Source organism: Juglans regia, chromosome 1, assembly GCF_001411555.2.
Source record: "Juglans regia cultivar Chandler chromosome 1, Walnut 2.0, whole genome shotgun sequence".
Taxonomy (NCBI): Eukaryota; Viridiplantae; Streptophyta; class Magnoliopsida; order Fagales; family Juglandaceae; genus Juglans; species Juglans regia.
Window position 1 is genome coordinate 7,833,125 of NC_049901.1, and position 23,802 is coordinate 7,856,926.

General features: G+C 36.7%; 2 protein-coding genes across 2 annotated transcripts; one reads left to right on the top strand and one right to left on the bottom strand.

The window, feature by feature from the left end:
• The first annotated feature begins 689 nt into the window (after window positions 1-689).
• Window positions 690-18,507, top strand: LOC108988147 (sister chromatid cohesion protein SCC2). Its single transcript, XM_018961283.2, has 28 exons — window positions 690-1,206; window positions 2,324-2,433; window positions 5,364-5,500; window positions 5,650-5,746; window positions 5,878-6,134; window positions 7,380-7,487; window positions 7,566-7,677; window positions 7,911-8,007; window positions 8,108-8,294; window positions 8,389-8,820; window positions 8,998-9,527; window positions 9,623-9,830; window positions 9,903-9,953; window positions 10,109-10,267; window positions 10,443-10,610; window positions 11,234-11,533; window positions 11,610-11,762; window positions 13,112-13,281; window positions 14,154-14,262; window positions 15,116-15,277; window positions 15,363-15,467; window positions 15,535-15,768; window positions 16,357-16,490; window positions 16,572-16,862; window positions 16,941-17,364; window positions 17,594-17,686; window positions 17,778-17,903; window positions 18,047-18,507. The coding sequence occupies exons 1-28, from the start codon at window positions 929-931 to the stop codon at window positions 18,266-18,268; spliced, it is 5,454 nt and encodes a 1,817-aa protein (XP_018816828.1). The 5' UTR covers window positions 690-928; the 3' UTR covers window positions 18,269-18,507.
• A 1,062-nt stretch (window positions 18,508-19,569) lies between these two features.
• Window positions 19,570-23,452, bottom strand: LOC108988222 (biotin carboxyl carrier protein of acetyl-CoA carboxylase 2, chloroplastic-like). The gene is made up of 7 exons (XM_018961406.2): window positions 22,940-23,452; window positions 22,078-22,131; window positions 21,832-21,992; window positions 21,426-21,723; window positions 21,172-21,243; window positions 19,965-20,030; window positions 19,570-19,864 (listed from the first exon to the last, which is right to left on the bottom strand). Exons 1-7 carry the CDS (start codon window positions 23,075-23,077, stop codon window positions 19,841-19,843), a joined length of 813 nt encoding a protein of 270 aa, XP_018816951.1. The 5' UTR covers window positions 23,078-23,452; the 3' UTR covers window positions 19,570-19,840.
• Between the last annotated feature and the right edge of the window lie 350 nt (window positions 23,453-23,802).

Consider the following 23,802-nt stretch of genomic DNA (forward strand, 5'->3'; position numbering starts at 1 on the left):
CATAATGTTCATTCTTTTATTGAACATATTTGTTTTGTGGATCAACTATCTTGTTCTTATAGTTGAGGTCTTTAGTACCTCTCTGAAATGAAGTTTAAATTTTCAATAAAAAAAAAATCTTAATATCTACTTTCACAAGTTCAAATATAAAATATATTTTTAAAAAAATCTATTTGAATTTTCCTATATGCCTTTACAAAACTGAAAAAAATATATCTGGATTTAAAAAAAAACTCTTAAAAATTCATTAATCAAATATGACTTTTTTCTCAATATAATTATAATTATAGAGAATTTTGATCTCACGAATTCAAATATAAAAGATATTAAAAAAAAAATATTTGAATTCTCCCATATGCCTTTACAAAATTGAAAAAAATATATATCTGAATTTAAAAAAAATATTAAAAATTCATTAATCAAATATGACTTTTTTCTCAATATAATTATAATTATAGAGAGTTTTGATCCGGAGAGGACACTTTGGTAACTTCGGGTCTTTTCGGAAATACGAATCACGATCCCCAAAGTATCTGATAGAAGTCACTTCCCCGACAAGCTACCGCGCAAGCAAAACGGAGTCATAAAAGGGCAATATCGTGATTCCGGGTAACTGACACACTCATATTCATTTTCCACATCTATAATAAGGACCCAAATCCGTAGTCTACTAGTCCACACCAAAAAAATTGTAATCCACAAAAAGCTTTCCCCGCCATTTGCTTTTCACAATTTCTCTCATTTCCCTGTTTCCCAATTTATTCCCCTAGGGCTTTACAAATTCCAAACCCCTCTGGACTAACCCTCACCAAGAGAGTAAGAAAAACCCTAATTCCCTCCAAAACACCCTCCGATTTCTACCTTATTACGAGCTCCACTCCTTCATGCCCTCGCGCTGCCAATTGCGGACTCACCGGTTCACCAATCGATGAGCAATCCAATCGTTCCCGGTTCTTTGGTTTCGGCCTCCGGCTCTGGCTCCGGCTGGGGTCACCGAGGCATCGGCCTCTCCAACACCATACACTCCGAAGTCGCGCCGTGCTTGCCTTTGCCCTCGCTCCCGGTCTTCTGCGGCGCCTCTAATCAGGACCTCCGACTCTTCGACGAGCCTGGCCGTGGTAGCTTCAGCTCGCTTGACCGCAGTGAGGTTCTTGCTCAGTCCAGTAGAATCGCTGATCTGCTACGCCAAACCGATGTGTCTTACTTGTAAGTGTTTTCTTTGCTTCCTGTGACGTCTTTCACATTCAATTTGTGTTTCGGAAGTAAGCGGAAATAGTTGAAAACGTAATTTTAGTTCGCTATCACATATGTTCTCCACTGATATGCATCGTTTTTATTTATTTATTTTGAATTTGAATCTTGAAGTGGCCTAGCTTATAAGCAGTTCGAACCTTAACGGATTTGGCTTGTTTAAAGTGTGATACTAGTGTCAATTTGCTGTTTACGTTTGACAATAATTGATTTTAAATGTTAATCAATTGTTTTGGCTGCAATTCAAAATCTTGATTTTACAATGCGGCTCTTATTAGTTGAAATCGTTTCTCTTTTGCACGTATTTTTATTGCTTTGATATTTTTTCTTGTGTTTTGTACGTTTTAGTATAATTTGGAAAATTTAAATTTGGCGTGCTTGGGAAATGTAAAGTTTGGTAAATATTTGTGATACGCCAATGCTCGTTTTTGATAAGTAAGAATAATGCTTTATTGATTGGAAAGGGGCATAGCCCAAGTACATAGGTTGTTTACACGGATTACACCTAGCATTATCTAGGAACTATGAATGGATACAAGCAAGTCGTGAAAACTATCCCCATTAGAATCAATGATCAAAGCCCAAGAAAAAAGTGTTTGAATGGTAACTAGTAAGATTGTAAAAGAGCTGCATGGTAGCTTATTGGCATGAAGAGATCAAAACATGCAGGTTGAAGTGGTTGGCTCTAGTGGTAAAGACTTTGGTCTTGGTGGTATTCTCCCTCTAGAATGTTCAAATCCTCTTGTGTGCAAACAATTTTTAGGGGCTATTAGATTGGGGGAACTTCCATTTGAATTACCCGATGTGCACTTGAGGGAAACTCCTTGCTAAGGGCCTGTGCAACTCCGGGATTAGTTGGGACTTTGTTCTCGGACACCCAGTGCTAATAAAAAAACACGCAGTTCCTTATAATGAAAAAACCATTAATTAATTTAGACCTGTCTTTTACCACTAGAGATATTTGTAATATGGATTTATTCTTCTTCTTATTGAAGTTGGCATTTTTTCCATTTAACTAATTGTGGCTGTAGTCACTGTTGTTCCTTTTGCTCATATTTGGCGTCATCTACAGGAATCTCAAAAAGGATGCAAGGGTAGTTTCATATGGCTATGCGGAACCTTTAGAACTACATGACCAAGTTTTGCAATGCCATCCAGAAGCATTTGAGTGCAGTACTGCAGGTAAACAAAGTGTTTGATTACTCTTTTCTTCCCATGGATATAATGCTACCATCTACAAAATTCAAACAACTTTCATTGATGAAATATTTATTGTTGACGATGTTTAATGGTGGAAACCTGGGACCATCACAGCAATGATATATTACCTGTTAAGAGAAAGGGAAGAAGTACTATAAATTGTTTTAGTTTAGTATTGTCTTTGATTTTTTAACTCACAGATGTCCAGTGTGTCGTTATTCCATTGCCTCACCCTATATCTTGTTCTCAAATTGCATTTCCTTCCCTTGTAAGAACAGGGTGGAGACTACCATGAGGTCAAAGCTTATTTGGTGCTTGTGCAATTTACAGTAAAAGAAAATGACCTCGTGGATTTTAGGTTCAGTAACTGTAGTAATACAATTGAAATATTTGTAAAACTAGGAGTAGTTTTGTAATTAGGCTCATTCTTGTATACTTCCTGTGTAGTCGGGCTTTGCCTAATTATGAGGATTAAAAAAATCGCTTTTTACTTGTAAAAAAAAAAAAAACTCAGAGTAGAAATGTGAAAATAAAAGGATATAATTTTCCTTAAGAAATCCCAAGGGGGTTGGCCCAAGTGTTGAAGGCCTTGGTCTTGGGGTATCACTCCCTTTAAGGTCCAAGGTTCAATACCTCATGGGTGTAAACAATCCTTTGGGGCCACACTCCCTGGTGAAAAGTTAGCAATTTAACTAGTTCTGTATAGGAAAACTTTTGAGAGTGCGGTGCACAGGACCGGGTTTACTCTGCAGGGGTGGGTCCGAAGGGCCTTACCTTGGAGAGGTTCCCCGACATTAAAAAAAAAAAACTCCTTGAGATAAAAAATTGATTTATTTTCTTTGATATTTAATTGTCAAAAAAATAAATCTATAAGGAGGAAATCAAGGACTCTGTGTCCCTTGTAATTATATTTAGAACTCTACATGGAGTAACTGCCTTTTCAGTGTATGGGCTGTTTACAAGGTATCAGAAAAAAATTCATGGTGTTTTATGTTCTGTTCCTTTTATGATTGTATGTCTTATGTCCATGATTTCATTTTTGTGAACCATTAAGAGTTTTCTCTTGGTTGATTAACTCTGCCTAGCCCATTATAGAGCCTAATCTGCCTAATTCGTCTATTCAAGATGGTTGGTTCTCTTGCATGGTAAGACAAAAGTTCTTCATAAGAGGGAATGGGTAACGTAGTGCTTAGGAGGCTCGGGTTTGTGGGTAGTGGGATTGTGCTTGTAATCTAAACTAGATCTACTAAATATCCTGCATCTTTGGTCGTAAGCATAAGTAGGAGGATGGACATCATAAATTGAGTTATCTATTTCCATTGATTTTGATATACTAATGTGACATAGACCGGTGTTTTTTTTTTTTTGATAAGTACATAGACCAGTGTTTTATGGAAATAATGATACATTTTGATGCTCTGTGATGGGAAATTCAGAAATTATTTGTTTTGGTAACTATGTCGAGAAGTATTGAGTAGAGGAAATGTCCATAATGATAGAATATGCATCTTTCTTCCATAAGATCTACATTTTGCTTGATGATGCATGAGGGAAGTTTGTTTGTCTTTATTGTGCTATATGTAACAAGGAGGAATGAAAGGGCTGTTGGGCAGGTAAGGCAACAGAAGGAAAAGGGCTGCCTGGGGGAAGTGGATTATGGAGGATACAAGGCCCCTGCTAGCAACACGACTACTGCATTATATATCTCCTCCTCTCTTCTTACAAAGGCAGGAAAAAAACCATTTGTTGTAATCTGAGACAACATGATTGCCTCTTGCTAAACAGGAGGCATGTCCTTGATGTGTATGGCAGACCCAATGTGGTGCTGATTTAAGGATTCATTTAATGGGTTGTACTTGTGTCTGTTGCTTTCCAAGAATCATGGTTCAAAATTTCTAATCACGCCCTTTTTTAAATGTATCAAATCTTGTTGAGCAAAGAGTGTGAGTTTTGTGACAAGCTTCAATGCATTGAACCCATTCAAACATCAAGCTGCATGGATTGTAATTGGTTATACTACTTCCAACCATTCATCTCTATCTTGGACAGTTCTTGTTTGCGTTCTTGGACATCATGTTTGTTCCTTGCCGTTTTCATTCAGTTCCTCTGTAGTTCTTCTCATCCTTTTGGTGTGTTCAACTTGACTACTTACATTGAGTTATGTGGTTCGTCGTAGAACGTGGCTGAGCCATCATTATTTTAAAGAAGAAAAATATGGTAAATAAAGAGCTATACCATTTCTTTTAGTTTATATTTCACTTGCAGTGCTGCTTTAGTATTGACTTGCCTAACCATACATCTCTCCAAATATATAATATTTTCTTTATTACTTTGAGTTTGTGGGCTAAGGCTCTTGTATTGAATGAAGATGATTTATTCAATCTGTTTTAGTCTTTTTTCAGTTTCTTGAGTGTATGCAGGTATTTTCTCTTGTATACTTCTGTACTTGTGCTATGCCTATTCTTGGTAATAAAATCTCTTATTAATTATAAAAATAAATAAGAGATTATTTCAAGTCTGAAATTGCTTATTAGAAAGGATTACTTAAGCATGCCTAGTTGTTTTTTTTTTTTTTGATCAGTAGTTGATGTATGGATAAAAAATCTACCTTACTGAATACAATGCAATATATTTCTTTTTTCCAAATAACTTACATCGGCCAGTGTGTGGGATCTATTGCAATCTTTGCTCTTGTCAAACTTAAGAGAAAAGTTCTTGTGCCTCTGGATTCCAACCCCTTTTTCTGTTTCTTTTTAAAACATTGCCCAGTTTGTATTTTGTTTATCTTAAGTAATGAATTTAATGTTTTTGTCCTTATTTCAGGATTCTTTGCTGTGTCATCTCATTGTTATTCCATTAATAGGTTTAATGTTGCTCTCCTTATTGTTTATTGCATTGTTCAAGTTTCTCAGGTCCTATTAAGGAGCAAATATCTAGCGGTACGGTATCAGAAAAGAAGCCCTTTGAACAAAGTGTGCCTGTCACAGTTCAAGCTCAAAGAGGCAATAGTGCTGCTCACAATTATCATACTGACTATGTTGTTACCAATGTATGTATGAATGTCATTTTAGAAATTGCTGATTGAGTTATTATTTTACTGATCTTTTTTTTTTATAAGCAAACGGTAGTATTAATAAGAATAGGAATAGCCCAAGTACACAAGAAATTATTTTACTGATCTAGAAGATGAAATTGCAGCATGTATCAACATCGTCTTCTAGAAAACCAAAACTCAAGAAGAAAGGTGGCGATGACTTCTCATCATCAGTTGGACCGGATCATGCTGAGATTCAAGGTTGATTTTTCTGTTTTATTATTATTACTATTATGATCTTCGTAAATTCTCACTCTTGCGCTCTCTCCCCTTCTCTCTACCACATTTATTTAATTTATATATATAAGTAGTTTGGCTTAATCATTGTTCAGATGCCACCATCGGAAGCTTTTGTGAGTTGTTAGAGGACTTCTGTGGTAGAGCTGAAATTCCTAGTGATGATCGGGATGAAGCAGAGTGGTTATCAGTTCCTCTTTCTGATCTTAGAATGCTTGTAACTGAAATAATGTCTATCCGTGCAAAGAAACTTCTACATTTGGTTCCTGTAGATGTTCTTGTTAGGCTGTTAAAGGTTCTAGATCATCAGATACATCGAGCAGAAGGCTTGTCAATAGATGAATGCGAGCACGTAAGCCTGTTATCATTACGTTTGTGTTCTGCAATCTCTTAGGGTAGTAATTTATTCTCCCTGTTGAAATGGTTTATCAACTGTATCTCACATTCTCTCTTCAGTTGTATGCAAGCCTCAATGTTTACTTTTTACTTCCAGTTTTGTCATTGTACTTAATATTGTATGTACTTTTTTTGTTGCTATTAAGCTAATACTTTCCAGCTAATTAAATGGTAACTGTAAGTTCCTTGCAATATATTGATATTTTTCACTTTTTCCACCTTAGCTAGTCCCTTAGTCTTGGTATCTTAATAGCTAATATGCTCTCCATGCTGGTGCATTTTGATACTTTTAGTTATTTTTGTGTAAAAATGCTACTTTTCACATAATGCTTAAAGTATGGAATGAGTTCCTTTTATATCTCTTGTTTGCAATGAGATATACAAGCAAAACAACTGGCACTGTTATTCATATAAAATGAAAAAAATATTTGATAGGTAAAATTAATAAATATAATCTATTTATAACGTTTTTGCTAACTTCTTGTTCTTTTCTTGTTTTCTTTGGTTGACCTCTTTTTTATCACTTCACTGCTTCTAGATGTGATTAGATTACCATGCCTTTTTTCTGGAAGGTTGGTTCTTGTTTAACTTTGTTCACCACAAAACCGCATTTGAATCCAATTTGTGCTCCTACGTCTAGCATTTCCTTGAAGTCAATCTGTAGGGATGATGTGGCTTCGAGGTTTAGTGTTTGTCATTGACTAAAAATAAGAGGAAAAAAAGGGATTTGGATAGTTGTGAGGGTGCTTTAATGCCTCTTTGGGATTTGTTTTGGTTAATGTGACTGGAACTACTATGTTTAGATATTGAGAAGAGTTACAACCACAAAGAGGTCCCACAAAAGTAAACTCACAAACTGTCATGACTTCATATAATATGTTTGAATTTTGATCTACTTTACAATAATAGTAGTTTTACAATCTAACGTACCACATCAAGTCACGTCAATTTGTGAGTTTACTTTTGTGGGATCTCTTTCTGGCTAAAGCATTTATCTTTGATATTTTCTTAATTTTGGACTCTGTTCCTGTCCCTCTTGAATCTTGTGATGTACTTTGATATTCCAATCTCTGTTTCCATGTTATTTATGCGTTAAGGGTTTATTGTAATCACTTTTATGGTATAATTCGCTGATTTGATACAAAATAATTTTTTTTTTGTTCTTGATGTGCCTTTATTAATTATTTCTGTATCATTCCAGTCAGATTCAGATATAGTTTTATCGATCTTTTGTGCTCTGGAGTCTATTCATGCTGCTCTAGCAGTGATGGGTTACAATGAAATGCAAAAGCAGCTATATAAAGAAGAGGTAAATACTCTAATATGATTACTTTAAGTGCTCATAGTATTATTCGAATATAATATGGTTATAATTGTCCAATATCAGATAATTGAAAGAATTCTGGAGTTCTCTAGGCATCAGATTATGGATGTTATGTGTGCGTATGATCCATCATATCGTGCTTTGCATAAACCAAGCGAAAATGGAGAATTTGAAGGTTTGCTTTAGATTTTTGCAAGAAAGCTGGATTTTGTCCCTAACCTACTTTCCTATTTCTTTATTTTCCGACTGCAGTAATTTTGAACCCATTAGATTATATACACGTTCATCCTCTTTAATGATTTGTTACAAAAGATATTGGAATAATTCATTCTTCATTCTAGCAGTCCATATCTCATTTCCTGAACATGTTGTAGTAACTGTGCTACTTTTCTTCTCATGTTATTTCAGGTGATGAAGATGAAGAGCCTGGTCCTGAATTTGGTTCGGCAAGTAAGAAGCGGCGTAGCGTTAAGACAGTTCGAGTGAAGAAGTCATCATTAAACAAGTGTGATTATCATAAGCAGTTCATCTTAATTGAATATTAAGGCGATATTTTGTGTATCTGAAGTGAGTCTTGTTCTCATAGTTTGTGTTTTCTTTGATAGGGTCTCTGCTGCAATGAATACCATTCTTCAGAAAATGTGCACTATTCTTAGTTTACTCAAGGATTTATTGTTAATAGAGAGATTATCTGATAGTTGCATCTTACAACTTGTGAAAACGAGCTTCACGACATTCTTGGTGGATAATATCCAACTCTTGCAACTGAAGGCAATTGGTTTAATTAGTGGGGTACATTTCTGTATCTTTTGTTGCTTCTTGACAACTTATGATTTACTTTACCACATAAGAAATAAAATCCTGGCCTTTTCCCATGGTGGTACAGATATTCTATTCATATACACAGCATCGTACTTATGTGATAGATGAAATACTTCAGCTGCTTTGGAAGTTACCATCCTCAAAGCGAGCATTAAGATCCTATCACCTGCCTGATGAAGAACAAAGGCAGATTCAGATGATAACAGCTTTGCTGATTCAGTTGGTTCACTGTAGTGCAAACCTTCCTGAAGCTTTAAGGCAAGCAACAAGTGGCAATCCCATTTTAGAAGTCTCAATTGATTCTAGTTACCCAACCAAATGTCAAGAGTCAGCCACAGAGGCATGTTGTCTTTTTTGGACCCGTGTGCTTCAGCGTTTTGCAAGTTTGAAGACTCAAGATGCATCTGAGATGAAAGCAATGATGGAGAATCTTGTTATGGATTTGCTGACAACATTGAATTTGCCTGAATATCCTGCTTCAGCTCCTATTTTGGAGGTACATTGATATTATTGTTTTCGTAACAGCAATAGATTATTATTATTATTATTTTTTTGATTGGCACTGGGTGTCTGAGAATAGTGTCTCGACTAATCCCGAGGGTGCACAGGCCCTCGGCAAGGAGTTTTGCAATAGATTACTTTCCTTGCTGAGGTAGTGATTGTGGTTTTGCAGGTTCTGTGTGTCTTGTTACTCCAGAATGCTGGGCTGAAATCTAAAGACATCTCTGCACGTACAATGGCCATTGACCTTCTTGGTACAATAGCTGCGAGATTGAAGCGTGATTCGGTGCTTTGCAGGATGGACAAATTTTGGATACTACAGGAATTGGATAGTGCCAGTGATGTTGATCGCAGTTATCCAAAAGGTTCGTGTTCTATTTGTTTGGATGGAAGGGTTGAAAAGTTGTTCTTTACATGTCAAAGTTGTCAGAGGTTGTTTCATGCTGACTGCATGGGTGTAAGAGAGCATGAAGTTCCTAATAGAAGCTGGCAGTGTCAGATTTGCATCTGCAGGAAGCAACTTCTCGTATTACAATCATACTGTAAGTCGCAATGCAAGGATGGTGGGAAAAAGACTCACAATTTGTCAGAAAAGAACCCTGAAGCTTCTGAGACAATTGCAAAAGTTGAAATTGTTCAACAGCTGCTATTGAATTACCTGCAAGATGTTGGTTCTGATGATGTTCATCTTTTTGTGCGCTGGTTTGTACTCATTAGATCTTTTTCTTTATGAAACTTGTGGTTGCATTGATGTCATAAGGAATGATACATTTGTACATTTTTTAATGCATGTGCAGGTTTTATCTTTGCTTGTGGTACAAGGATGATCCAAAATCTCAGCAGAAGCTCATATACTATCTTGCTAGATTGAAATCAAAAGCAATAATACGTGATTCTGGAACTACTTCATTGTTGACAAGGGATTCAGTCAAGAAGATTACTTTGGCATTGGGACAAAATAACTCCTTCTCCAGAGGGTTTGATAAGATTCTTCATATGCTTCTGGTTAGTAAAACATTTCCTTTCCTTTGGGATTTATCAGGTTGTACCTTATTCTAACGATACAATTGATTTCAGGCAAGTTTGAGGGAGAATTCTCCTGTAATTAGGGCCAAGGCTCTAAGAGCGGTAAGTGGATTTTTTTTCCCTTTAACTTTTGAGTCTTCAATGGAAATTAAGCAATTTGTGAGGTCATGTAAACAAGATTTATTGTCTTATTCTTCTTACCCTCCTCCTTCTTCTCTTCTTTTATTCTTCTTTTTTAACTTAAATATGACAAGCAGGTTAGTATTATTGTAGAAGCTGATCCTGAGGTACTGTGCGATAGACGTGTGCAATTGGCTGTTGAGGGAAGGTTCTGTGATTCTGCAATATCTGTAAGGGAAGCAGCACTGGAACTTGTGGGCAGGCACATTGCTTCACATCCTGATGTTGGTTTGCAGGTATGTTTAGTCTAAAAAACCTCCTCCACACCACACCAACCCCCACCCCCCCCAAAAAAAAAAAAAAAAAAAACACACACACAAACACACAAAAACAACAATAAAATTTGTGTAGTTGCTTGGTAGATGCTTTGTTGTTGCTTTGCTCTTATTCCAAAATTGTTGGGTTCTGTAGTACTTTGAGAAGGTTGCTGAGAGAATTAAAGATACTGGAGTTAGTGTTCGAAAACGAGCTATCAAAATTATTCGGGATATGTGCACTTCAAATGGCAACTTCTCTGGATTTACAAGTGCCTGTATTGAGATAATTTCTCGTGTTAGTGATGATGAATCAAGTATTCAGGTAATTTTGAAGCAATCAAGTCAGATTATTACTTCTGTGCATTTTTTTGGGATGTGCATTCTTTTTTGATTGGTACCGGGTGTCTGAGAACAAAGTTTTGACTAATCTCGGGGGTGCACCTTGGGTAATTCAAGTGGAAGTTCCCCCAATCCGATGGCCCCTAGAAATTGTTTGCACCCAAGAGGATTCGAACCCTAGATCTGGAGGGAGCATACCACCAAGACCAAGGCCTTTACCTCTTGAGCCAACCCCTACGGGCCTTTTTTTGGGGTGTACTTGGGCTATGCTTTTTGCCTTTTTGAATAAAATTTCAGATTCCTTGTAAAAAAAACCTTTATGGTGAAAACATATATAGACTTTTGTTAGTATCTGGAAGATTCTTATGATCTATATACTTATTTCTTGATGAGTTATATATCTATTTATTTGCTTATAAAAAAAAAAAGGTAAAAGATGGTGGAAAAAGGTTACAAGTTCATATTACCCATTTGTCTGTTCCTTTGACAACCTTCTTGTATTTCCTTACGTGGGTGCAAAATAAGGTACCATGTTCTTCCATTCATTGGAAGTCTACTTTATTTTTTTGAATATAGGTCCTAGTTTTGTTTCTCTCTCCTTTACAGGATCTTGTTTGCAAGACATTTTATGAGTTCTGGTTTGAGGAACCTTCTGGTTCAGAGAGACTTGTTTTTGGAGATGGTAGTTCTGTTCCACTGGAGGTGGCTAAAAGAACTGAGCAGATTGTTGAAATGTTGAGGAGGATGCCAAATCACCAACTTCTTGTCACTGTTATTAAGCGCAACTTAGCTCTTGATTTTTTCCCGCAATCAGCTAAGGCTGCTGGGATCAACCCCGTGTCCCTAACATCGGTGCGCAAACGTTGTGAGTTAATGTGCAAGTGCTTATTGGAAAAGATATTGCAGGTACTCATTGCATTTTGACAAATTCATCTTTTTGATGCTTCTTTAAAAATAAATTTGACAATTCAATCTTGGTCAGGTAGAGGAAATGAACAGTGAGGAAGTGGAGGTGCGTGCACTCCCTTATGTGCTGGTCTTGCATGCATTTTGTGTTGTGGATCCAAAACTCTGTGCCCCTGCCTCTGATCTTTCTCAGTTTGTGGTTACCCTACAGCCATATCTTAAGACCCAGGTTATCTATTGCAAACATTTGGGTTCTGTTCATTCTAGTATATATTTTTGTCCAGAAAGGTTCGCGAAACTTTTCTTCATTTCATTTCTTGAGCACTCTCATTGGAATATCCAAAGCCAAATCCAAGTTTTAGCTAATATGAGATGAATTTGGCTTTGGCTATTCCATTCACATCAAATCTCTACATTGGATTATTCATTTACTCATTATATAATAATAAAATAATATGAAATGAATTTGACTTTAGTTATTCCATTCACATCAAATCTCCACGTTGGATTATCCATTTATTCATTATATAGTAATAAAATAATATTAATTTATTTTTTTAATTTTTAATTTATTAAATAATTTAATCATATTTTACCATTCTACCTATTATATGTTAATTAGTAATCATATTCTAATTAATTAGTAATCATGTCCAGAATTTGCATGTTTGGAGCTTTACCAACACATTGCAAAGTTCATAGATTCAAGTTGCACTGGCGCCGAGAGAAGAGAAGAGAGAGAATGTGCCAAAAGTAATGATAAAAAAATATTTGATTCATCTACAGTATACATCAAATTTGACTTTTGTTTTAGATATACTGTAGCAAAAATTAACTTTCAAATGCTTTACCTAATCCAATGTGGACTAAATTTTATCCCAATAGCTCTCAAGATTTATTTTTTTGGCATTTGGCTTTTCCATTGAGACTGCTCTTAGACTTGCTGTATAGATAGCCTGAAGAGCTGGCTTCTATCCCCTTTTTTTATTTGTTTATTCCAACCATGTGAGGCTACCAATATTACCTATTGATATACATGGGTCAGTCCATTTCTTTTGCTGTAAAGCACTTATTTTGTTTGGCTTTGTCAAAACTATGTGATAGCTCTTTAGTGTTGTGTTTTGAGATCTACAGGTACCATGTAGGAGAGAGCAAAGTTCAATAGCTGCGTGTGCACGTGCTACTTCCATGTGGATAGTCAATATGTTGTTTCTGCCAGTTTAATAACCATTGCTGATACTGTACAATGAATCGAATTAGTCATTTTAGCTTAAAAAAATTTAATAAATGACCACAGAAGCCTATTTGCATTTCTTTTGACTTAAGCAACTATGCTGTATAATGAGAGTGTCAGAATTTGTCCTCTGTTGGACATTTCAGTTTGTGGGCACCATCTAGAATGTACCTTTTTTACTTCACCTTTTATTTTCTTTTTTTGTTCTTTTCTGTTAGTTCAAATCCAATAGTGGGTAAGACCGGTAGAAACTCATTTAATGGGAAAAACATTTTATTACATAAACAGTTAAGATTGGGAAGATAGCATGCTTGTTTTTAACTTGCGCATTTTCTTGTATTCAGGTTGACAATCGAATGGTTGCTCAGTTACTGGAGAGTGTAATTTTTATAATTGATTCTGTTCTACCATTGCTTCGAAAATTACCTCAAACTGTTGTTGAAGAACTCGAGCAGGACTTGAAGCACATGATTGTTCGGCATTCCTTTTTGACAGTTGTCCATGCATGCATCAAGTAACCTCATGTTCTCATATCTTTTTGTTACTTTCCTTGTTCATCATTCATCATCATCATCATCATCATCATCATATTATGATATACGGTTTTGGCTTGCGTGGTCATGGTATTTGCAGTTCAGTTGCGGGTGGGTCCAAATGGACCTACTTGAATGAGGTTCCAATTCGTGAAAAAGTTGTATTTTGTGTCATAGAAATGTTAACGGACTGAATTCTCTTGACTTTCTTGTATCTGCTTCCAGCTCCTAACTAGGTGTTTTCCTTTGTATACGTCCCGTGTTCTTGCCTAAGCCTACTTTTTCAATGACTACTAATAAAATTTTGTTCTATCTATAAAAAGAGTGGGAAAAACTGCACGACCCTATCTTTTTTGGCCAATTCTGCAGCCAAGCAATTAGTTTGATTGAATACCAAATGCCCAAAAAGCTGTAAATGGGTTGTTAATATCTTAGAAAGTCAAGCTTGAGTCTTTGGTGCTACAAATCTTAGTGTTGACATGGTTGTACTTATCATTCTACTATACATCATCAGTGTTATATGTGTATTTGGCACCATACACCATTGATTCGTATTGTTTTAGGTTTTCTAGCTAAATTTTATAGTGGGAATTCCTTTTTCTGTGTAATATGTATGGTATAACTTTTCCGGTTTTTTGCCCATAAAAAAAAAAAAATCAGGTTTTTGACATTAAGCAGTGGTTTTGGCCCTTTAGAGGTTAAAAATATTTTTGGGGAGCCCCCAAGAATTTGACATATTTTTGTTGTTTTGAGTTGGGATTATTATAATTCTTGTTTATACCATTTCTTCCTTAGCAGAAAGTGTCTTCAGTTTTGAAATATCTTCTATGGCTAATAACTTTCCTCATCCCAGGTGTCTTTGCTCTTTGGGCAAAGTTGCAGGAAAAGCTGCTAGTGTGATTGAGTATCTTATTCAGGTGTTTTTTAAACGTTTGGATACTCAGCCAGCTGATAACAAGCAGGTCGGTGGCTATAATCATGAATTAGTATCTTATGTTTGTAGTCATTTCAATTTCTTGTCAATCTGGTTACCTGTTTCTTTGTTGTTTTTGGGTGTTTAATAGCCATGCATGAATTAAAGTGATTTGGATTTGATGAAGTTTGAAGCTACTAGGTTTTCTAGAACAGATCAAAGTATCATTATCAGTTGGGTGCACTGTGGGAGTTATCACTGGTTGTTGGATGCTAGAAAATCACAAGGTTTTTTAACATTTTGATTCCCTAGTTGCTTCATAACCTTTAGAGCGGTAAGGTTCCCTAGAGTGGCTCCCTTCTGCTTGGGATGAGGGCATCAGTAATGTGTGCATGGAAATCATGTTAAATATTTTCAACTGATATCTACATATGAAGGTGATGTATAACATTAGATATATTTAAAATTTCATTTATTGAAAAATCTACTCTGATGTGCTGTAGTATGTACGAATTGGTTGACATGTGATGTATTATATTTGTTGAATGGTTCATTAATTTATATGTATTTCCTGATATATAGAAACTGATGGATTAATATAAATGAACTGTTTTGGGAGTTCCCATGTTCAAAAAATTTCACTATTTGTATGATTCTTGTCAGCTTTTTCCCTCTCCTTGGATGAAAAGAAAAAGATGCTTTCAAAATTCAATGTCTTCCATTTTGTTGCCATCTGAAAAAATAGTGTATATGTTTCTTTCTATTGGAAATAAATCTTCCATGAGATGATTTACTTATGTTATTTTTGCTTTATTTTTCATGTGTGTATATATTTGATACAGAAACAAACGAATTAGGATATACTCTTAAGATAAATCGCCCTTTTTGTTTGCTTATTTCAGCAAGTGGGGCGGTCCCTTTTTTGCCTTGGATTGCTTATACGCTATGGAAAATCTTTGCTGAGCGACTCCAGTAGCAGAAGTATTGATGTGGTCAGTAGTCTCAGCTTGTTCAAAAAATATCTCCGCATGGAGGATTTCATTGTGAAGGTTAGATCATTGCAGGTAACACTTTTCAGCCCTTTTTTTATTTTTCTAGTGGTTCGTTTAATTTCTAAGTCAACTTATGCTGCCTTTTTAACTTTTGTAGGCATTAGGCTTTGTTTTAATTGCTTGGCCTGAATATATGTTGGAAAATGATATTGGGAAAATACTAGAGGCAACTTTGTCTTCTGGCTGTGATGTTCGAATTAAGGTAATAATTAAAAGTTTTAATACGTGCGACCACATTCAATATGTTGCTGAATCATTCTGTAAAACAGATGCAAGCGTTGCAAAACTTATACGAATATCTTCTTGATGCGGAAAGTCAAATGGGAACAGATAAAGCAAGCAACAATACAATTCATTGTTCTGTAGAAGGTGGCCACAGTGTACCTGTTGCTGCGGGCGCAGGAGATACTAATATATGTGGGGGTATAGTTCAGTTGTATTGGGATAATATCTTAGGTAGATGTCTGGACTTCAATGAACCGGTTCGGCAATCAGCCCTTAAGGTGAGAACCTAGCCTCTGTATGCTACTTTCTGTATGATTGATTTTGGGAAACTGCATAGTCCTACAAAACAGATGGAGGAAAAACATCTCACGTTTACTACAAGTGGCACCTTAGAAGCTTACAATCAGATCAGAATAATGACTTGTACCCTGACTGTTGGGACCACTCTTTTGTAGAACGAAAATAACCTCATTTTTGCTTGGAGGGTTTGAAAGCGCCACTCCATCCTTATTTATGTCTTATCGACCTTTTGAAATGACCACCCAAAATAACCGCAATTTCCAAAAGTAGAAACATGGTGCATTTTTTTTCAAAGAGCAAAAAAACGTTTTCTCATTAAAAGGTGGTTCCATCTCTAATGCTGAGTGGACATCTTAGGAATTTAATTAAATTAATTTTTTTTCATTGATAAAGATGCCATGTAGAGTTGACACATTGTAATGGAGGGAGTATCAAGAAATGGTCTGGTTTTAACTACTCTTTGTTAATGAAATAGTTGAATTTCATGCCATAATTCTCTGGTTTGTTCTGCCATCAGTGAACTTACTAATTTCTTTCCCATTTTTCTTTCTATGCTGCTACAATAGATTGTTGAAGTTGTGCTGCGCCAGGGTCTTGTTCATCCCATTACTTGTGTCCCGTACCTTATAGCCCTTGAAACAGATCCGCAGGAAGTCAATTCAAAGTTGGCTCATCATTTGTTGATGAATATGAATGAGAAGTAATCTCCTCTAAATGTTTTATGAAGTTCTCTTTCCGATCAACTTTGCTTATTATATAGCTAAATGAAGCATCTTTTCAGGTACCCTGCATTTTTTGAAAGCCGTTTGGGGGATGGCCTTCAAAAGTCATTCATTTTTATACAATTGATAAGTGGTATTCATGAAAATGTAAACCAGAAAGTCCAATACAAGGTCCCAGGAAATGTGAAGGGGAAACCTGATGGTGGCTCATTTTCTCAAGCAAGGCTTGGAGTCTCTAGAATATACAAGCTTATCCGTGGAAACCGAGTTTCAAGAAACAAATTTATGTCCTCAATCGTGCGGAAGTTTGATAACCCCAGCTGGAATGATTCTGTAGTCCATTTCCTGATGTTAGTGTTGGTGCTAGTTCTAGAGTTCAGCTTTGTGAGTTGTTTAGAGTGGAATTATAAGCTGGTTTCTTTTGACAGGTACTGTGCTGAAATACTTGCTTTGCTACCATTCACAACACCTGATGAGCCACTATATTTGATCTATGCTATAAATCGAGTAATACAAGTCAGGGCTGGGGCACTCGAGGCAAATATGAAAGGCTTGAGTATGTATTTGTCACAAAGATATCTGGAGAAGATACCTTATGAGAATGGACAGCAAGAGCCTGCTGTTAAGCCTGACTTCAATGAGGTGGCTTCAATGGATTTGAATGGGACAATTCAACATGAGCCGGCTGTTCAGCCTATTTTCAACCATACCGTGGATTTGAATGAGAGTATACGGCAAGAGACAACTGATCAGCCTGTCCCAATCCATAGCATCTCACTGGAGGCAAAGATACATAGCATGGGGTCTGATGTTTCTATTGTTCTTTCTGCAGATGATCTGCGGAAAGTTCAGGTGGCTTTAAGACTTCTTTATATCATTTTCTTTTTTGCACTAGAAAGAGTTCATTCTCTGAAAAGCACAAAATTTTTTGCATAAAAATCTTTTGGTATGTCTTTCCGTTATAGGAATAAATAAATTTCATGTTAGTGCCAGTATATGTGCAGGCTATGTTTTTACATGTTTTCCTGATTGTACGTTCTTGTGGGTGGTTATATATGTTGATGCTAAGGTGCTTATGCAGGCTGACTGTCTGGCAGCTACTGCGTTGCAGCTTCTTTTGAAAGTAAAGAGGCACCTAAAAATTGTGTATAGCCTGAATGATGCCCGGTGCCAGGTAAAGCTATGTAAAGTTTGTTCCCGCCATGGTAAATCTGGATATAATTAATGAACTTAGTGTTAATTCATATTTTCTACTTTGTAACCAGGCTTTTTCCCCAAATGAACCTGCAAAACCTGGTGAGGTTCTCTCCAGACAGAACATTCCCTTCGCCATTGGTGAAATACGCACTAGTTTGCCTACCACTCATCAAGAATTGATACAAAGATATCAGGTAGTGTGTGGGCTGTGGTTGGATCATGACAACCCATTTTACTCTGTCGCATGTGTTTTTTACTGGATTGAGCATGCTTGCTGAGAGTTAGCTTAGCAATTTTCTCTTTAACATTGCTTTTTACTGGATTTCTTTCTTTACAGGAATTCAAGAGTTCTCTGAAGGAAGATGTGGTTGATTATTCGCTTTACACAGCAAATACCAAGAGGAAGCGGCCCACCCCCAGAAAAGGACGGAAATCCGGATACATGGGAGGTGAAGATGATGAAGATGATCATGATGATGAGGACTGGACAGGTGGGGTTCGCAGGCTAAGTAATAGCGGCAGAAAAGGTAACAGCAACAGGGGAAGTAGGCAGCGATGATAGTTGTTGTAAGTATGTGACAGGTAGGCTAACTTGTATATTAAGTAGGAAAGGAATAGAAAGAGAATAGGAGAGAAAAGAATAGAAATCTGGAAACACAGCCAAAAAAGGGCATCCAAGGGCCTGGAATGGTACTTGGGTAGTTGGGAGCGCCTTCTCTGGCTTTTTCCATCTTGTAATTGGTTTGGCATTATAGTCTTAGCATTCTTTTTGTTAATGAAATTCACTTTCTCCTACTAGATTGCCTCTTGAGTTTTTTTTTTTTTTTTTCTTTTTTTTAACAGATTTACTTATTATTATTTATTCTTCCGTATCCCCATTCTTCAATCTATACTGTGTTATTTTTTTTTTCTCTTTCTAATATAAGAAATTGAGGGATTTCCATTTGAAACTTTAGGTTGCTTTCCGACATTGAAATGAAATCATTTCGTCACATCTTAAACTTGCACTAAGGATGAATCCATTCTATTCGTTTCCCCTGGGCATTTGGAAAAGATTTCATTATTGTGGGTTACACAAAACACCACATGGGAGAAAAAGAATAAAGATAAGCATTCATAGTACTTGGTGGAAGCTGGTCTTCATTACTTCGCACTTATTTTCTATATGATTTTAATTTGATTGGGAAGGTATAAAGTGGAAAAATATTAAGTTGGGGAGTTGGTTGGGAGGACCCATATATTTAATTTTGTGCTAAGAAAGTTGCATGGCCGAACTGAACGATTAAAAATATGATGCCCAAATGTCACAACTGTTGGCCCATGTTATAACATGGATTTCATTTGCCAACTGTCTTTTATTTACAGTTGTCTGTGGGTCTCACCATGTGAGCATGGATATATTATTGTGGAATGGACTCTGGAGAATCAACAGTTGTTTGTTGCCGTAGAAATGAGGCATTTCTGTCTCCCTTTTACCCGCCTCCTCATTTGTTACAAGTAATAATAAACTTTTTTTCACTGATGTAGAGTTCGATTTCTCTCAACCTATAGACCCCAGATTGGCCTTCTTGTACATCTATGCTTTACAGAATACGTCACGTTGAAATTAGTACTCCAGTGCTGATGGGTAAATCTATCATTATTTGTTTCATCACTTTCCCTCGAGCTACAAAGTAGCACGTTTTCAAGTGCATTGATTAAGGAAGCTTTGGCAATTTGAACTTACTATAGTGCTCATCTGTTTGTCATTTATACATAATGGGAAGCAGCACCGATATATATCAAGTGGAGGATCCCATCCTAACATGGGAAATGTCAGCGTAGGTCTCAGAGATGGAAAAATAAAAAACAATAACAGGATTTTACGACACACCATGAAAAGCTAGTCTATAAAATAGGAAAAAAGCTACGTTCCAATGCCACTGCCACTCTTATATTCTACAACTTTATGGCCGTAAATCACACGTAGTAATCATAACGTTAACAGAGAATAAATATCCTTAATCAAACCTTATTAAATAAGAAATTACAGAGTAACGGAAACATTACTAAATTCTGACAATCCAATGAAAATTAAACCCAAAAGAGTGACTACCACCCAGAAGTTTGGAGGAGGACGTCACCAAGTAACTCACGGTACGATGACAAAAAGAGGCTGCAAGGATAATATAGGGAATTCAGATAAATAAATTGAAGTATAAACCACAGCATATGTGCATGTGTGTGTGTGTGTGAGAGAGAGAGAGAGAGATCACCGTGTCTACACTAACTGGTTTCGCATCCTCTAAAAGAATCTCTGTTATTGTTCCAGATTGATCAGCCTGGTGAGAAAAATTAAAGATTAGCAGCCTTTGGTCTCAAGGTGGAATGCAACATAGTCTCAAATCCCAATGGGGAAAAAAGGGCCCCATAATCAATTATATTAGCACAACAATGCATAGGCAAAACTTAAGGTTACTTGAGCAATTTCCTTCAAGAAAACGTTTCTCTAATCAAAACAACAGTTAATCCATAACGAACAATGGTACGGGCTTTGGGTCATCTGCAATACACAAGGGGCTTTGATTGTAGGCTTCTCTCCCTTCTATAGATGGGGAACAAACACAGTGGCAGAGGTCCGAGCTCTATTAGATGGAGTCAAAGCTTGCATAAGGTTGAAACTGGACAGAGCAGAGGTTGAGACAGACTCACAGCTTTCTAGTACAGTTAACAGGGCTGTAAGGGAGGATTGGGAAAGAATTTTATTGCTAGCAAGACTTGTTTCTATCTGTTAAACACATTTTCGGAGAAGTTAATCAAGATGCTAATCTATTGGCAAAACAGGGTGCAAATGGGGATACAAGAGGGTTCTTGTCAGGCTCAAGGAGACATTATAATGATCCTTAGAATTGAGAGAGCTGGACTGCCTGTTCTATGTTGTAAATGACAGGTCTTAACAAGAGTGCACAGTCTGTACTCAGTTCTATACCAGTTTTGTTCTAGCTTTCACATTTTGATTTGGGCTTTTATTTTTTCGTATATTCTAGGCGTGAATTTGTAACCACGGTATTCTTCCGTCACAGGTGAGGGTTTATCAATAAATTTGGGGCTATCTTCTTAATAAAAAAAAACAAAGAAACCTTCTAGAAATGAATTAGTAAGAGGGGTCAGTAAAGACAAGAATGGAAGATTTTTTAGGAATCAACCCCCTTAGGTTTGAACAATAACCCCAAGGGATTGACCCATATCACTCCCTTCAAGGTCTAAGGTTCAACACCTCATGGATGCAAACAATCCTTTGGGCCCACACTACTTGGTGAAAAGCCAGCGACTTAACCAGTTCTGTGTATGGAAACTTCCGAGGGTGTGGTGCATGGGACCATGGTTTGCTCTGCCGGGGTGGGTCCAAAGGGCCTTGCCTTGGAGAGGTTCCCGAAATAAATAAAAAAAAAAGGTTTGAACAATCAAGGAGGGAACAGATACCTCAATTTCATTCATCAGTTTCATGGCCTCAATGATGCAGATGACCTGACCTTTTTGGACTTTATCTCCTACCTGAAAATGGTTAAATATTTATAAGAGGGGTTACTATTTTTCCCATATGGTGAATAATGTAATATGTACCCTTTTTTATAATGAAGTATATACATTCGAATTGCTTAAGACATGATTTTCATCTGTCATGTCCGGGGGGGGGGGCGATTAAAGAGGTCACCAACACCAACACTGCCACTTACCTTGACAAATGCTGGTTCACCAGGTCCAGGACAACGATAGAATGTTCCAGCCATGGGGGATTTCAGTGGTGGATGAGACGAAGTGTTTGCCTTTGCAGGAGCAGGTAAGGCAGGTGCTGGTGCTGAAGCAGGAGCAGCTGACGTTACTGGTGGAGGAGGAGACGGAAGCATTGCATAGGGTAGGGGTGGTGGCATACTAGCTGGTGTAGCTGGCTGTAAAGCTTCCTTTTTTCTTATTAAGATCTCACAGTCTGACTGCTTCAGCCGCAGTTCAGCAATATCTCTTGAATCAACAAGCCTGTTAATGAATATGATACAAACTTCAATAAGAATGACGTGTTTAATATACATTTACTGTGAAGAATACTTGCAAGAATGTGTATGTGCCAAACTCGCTTTGACTTACTTGATAAGATCTGATACTTGAGACATGAATGCCGAGAATGACGATTCATCTTGAACAGTATCTTGATCAAGATGTGCCGACTCATCTTTCCCTTTTGGTGATGCAACTCCAGATATCGTTGGAAGTACAGGTGCAGAATTTGAATATTTCTCGGCCGTAAGCTAGAATTCAAGTAGCTTTAGTAGGTGCTCATAATGAATATCTTATTCAAATAAGGAATTTTTTGCTTATTGAGAACAATCTTACCTCATTAAGCTTTGCACGCACCTTCCAGTCCCTGTATTGCTTCCAGTTATGGCTCTGCAAGACAATTATACCTCTAAATAATAGAGTTTGCAGCAAAAAAAGTATCATACATGAACTACACATTATTAATCTTCATACAGTGTGCATTTGCATTAGTCGAAAACCTTATAGAAAACCAGATTTTAGTTTTCTTTAATTAACCAGAAAACCAAAAATCGACAGGTAGAAAGCAGACAACTGCAAATTTCAAAACTCATAACCGGCCACCAATTCTTCTGTAATTTTGCTCTTGCCTTCATTAGACACGATGACATGACCGCAAAGGATCTCTCTGTCTCTCTCTGATCGAAACTATGCTGATGTATGAAACGCAACTACATTCAATCTGCAGTCTTAAACTATGATAGATACATATATCATTCACATGGGTAAATACTCTCTCCTCACACGTTAAGGTGGACCACTACAAAATTTTACCGGTAATGCTGACGACACATAAAGAACGCTGTTCATACTACGCGTACATGCTACCAGGAAAATCTGGAAAGAATCATCGAATGACTATATGTTTCTACGAAGTAAAAGGCTCCTTATATTCATTTTTTTCAATAAAATTAAAAGCGTTGACACATATATAGACAATAGTTTACATAAATTACGTATCGGAAGGGAAAAATGCATAATATAAATCATTCAACACGGCACAATATTAAATATGGACAAGAGTTGATATAAATTAAGACCAAATAAAAAACCACATAGTTAAAACAAATAAATATTTCCACGAGTAGAACTTGAACACCAAAAAATAGTGCAAATCAATGAAAATGCCAAAGATTAAAGTCCGGGAGGATGAACATACCAGCGAAGATCCGAGTAAGACAGACGGCGTGGGACTGGACACGCGACGAAAGAAGAGCAGCTTGTGCTGGCTTTTATTCGTGGATCCGAGACGGGGAAGGGAGAAGGTTTTAGGGCAGGGCACCGTTAACGACGCCATTATGAGAGAGAGGAAATTAGAATACAGAAAACAAGAAATTAAGATAAATGTGGAAAGTGATTTCAATGGTTTCTTCGTTCTTAGCTCTCTCTAGTCTCTCTACTCAAGATGGAAAATGAAAAGCGGTGAAAACGGAACGAAAAAATAAAGGGATTTTGTAGGGGAAAGGTGGGCGATGAGATCGAAGAGACTATCTGAGAGATCCGAGAAAGAGAAAAATAAAATGTGGGGGAGACTTGGGAGGTGTTCGATGTTTACGAGGCGGCCATCAACGTCGCCCTTTTAACTAACCACAACTCAACAATGTCGTTGGAGAGTTCTCTACCGAAGACACGACACAAAGAAGCTGTTTCCAGAGTAACAGAGAAGAGAGAGGCTTTCCCTTTTCCCCCCATGTGTGCATCTTTGACGTGGACGACTAGGGTGGGTCCACGAACCGGGGTAAGCAAATTGAACGGCTAGCAGTTAACTTTAGTGTACAGTTCTAAATTCTTATCGCCCGATTTGTTTGGTTCCAGCATTTTGGTACACTTTCGTACCTACAATTTTGATCTGTAACATTTGGAAATTTTGTTAAAAAAATAAATAAATAATCAATATATAATATCACGTACCAATTAAAAATTATAATATTTACATTTTTAAAATATTCAAAATATCGTGCATTTTATTTTTTAAATTTACATATATATTTGAGATTATTTTTTTCATATACTTGATGATAA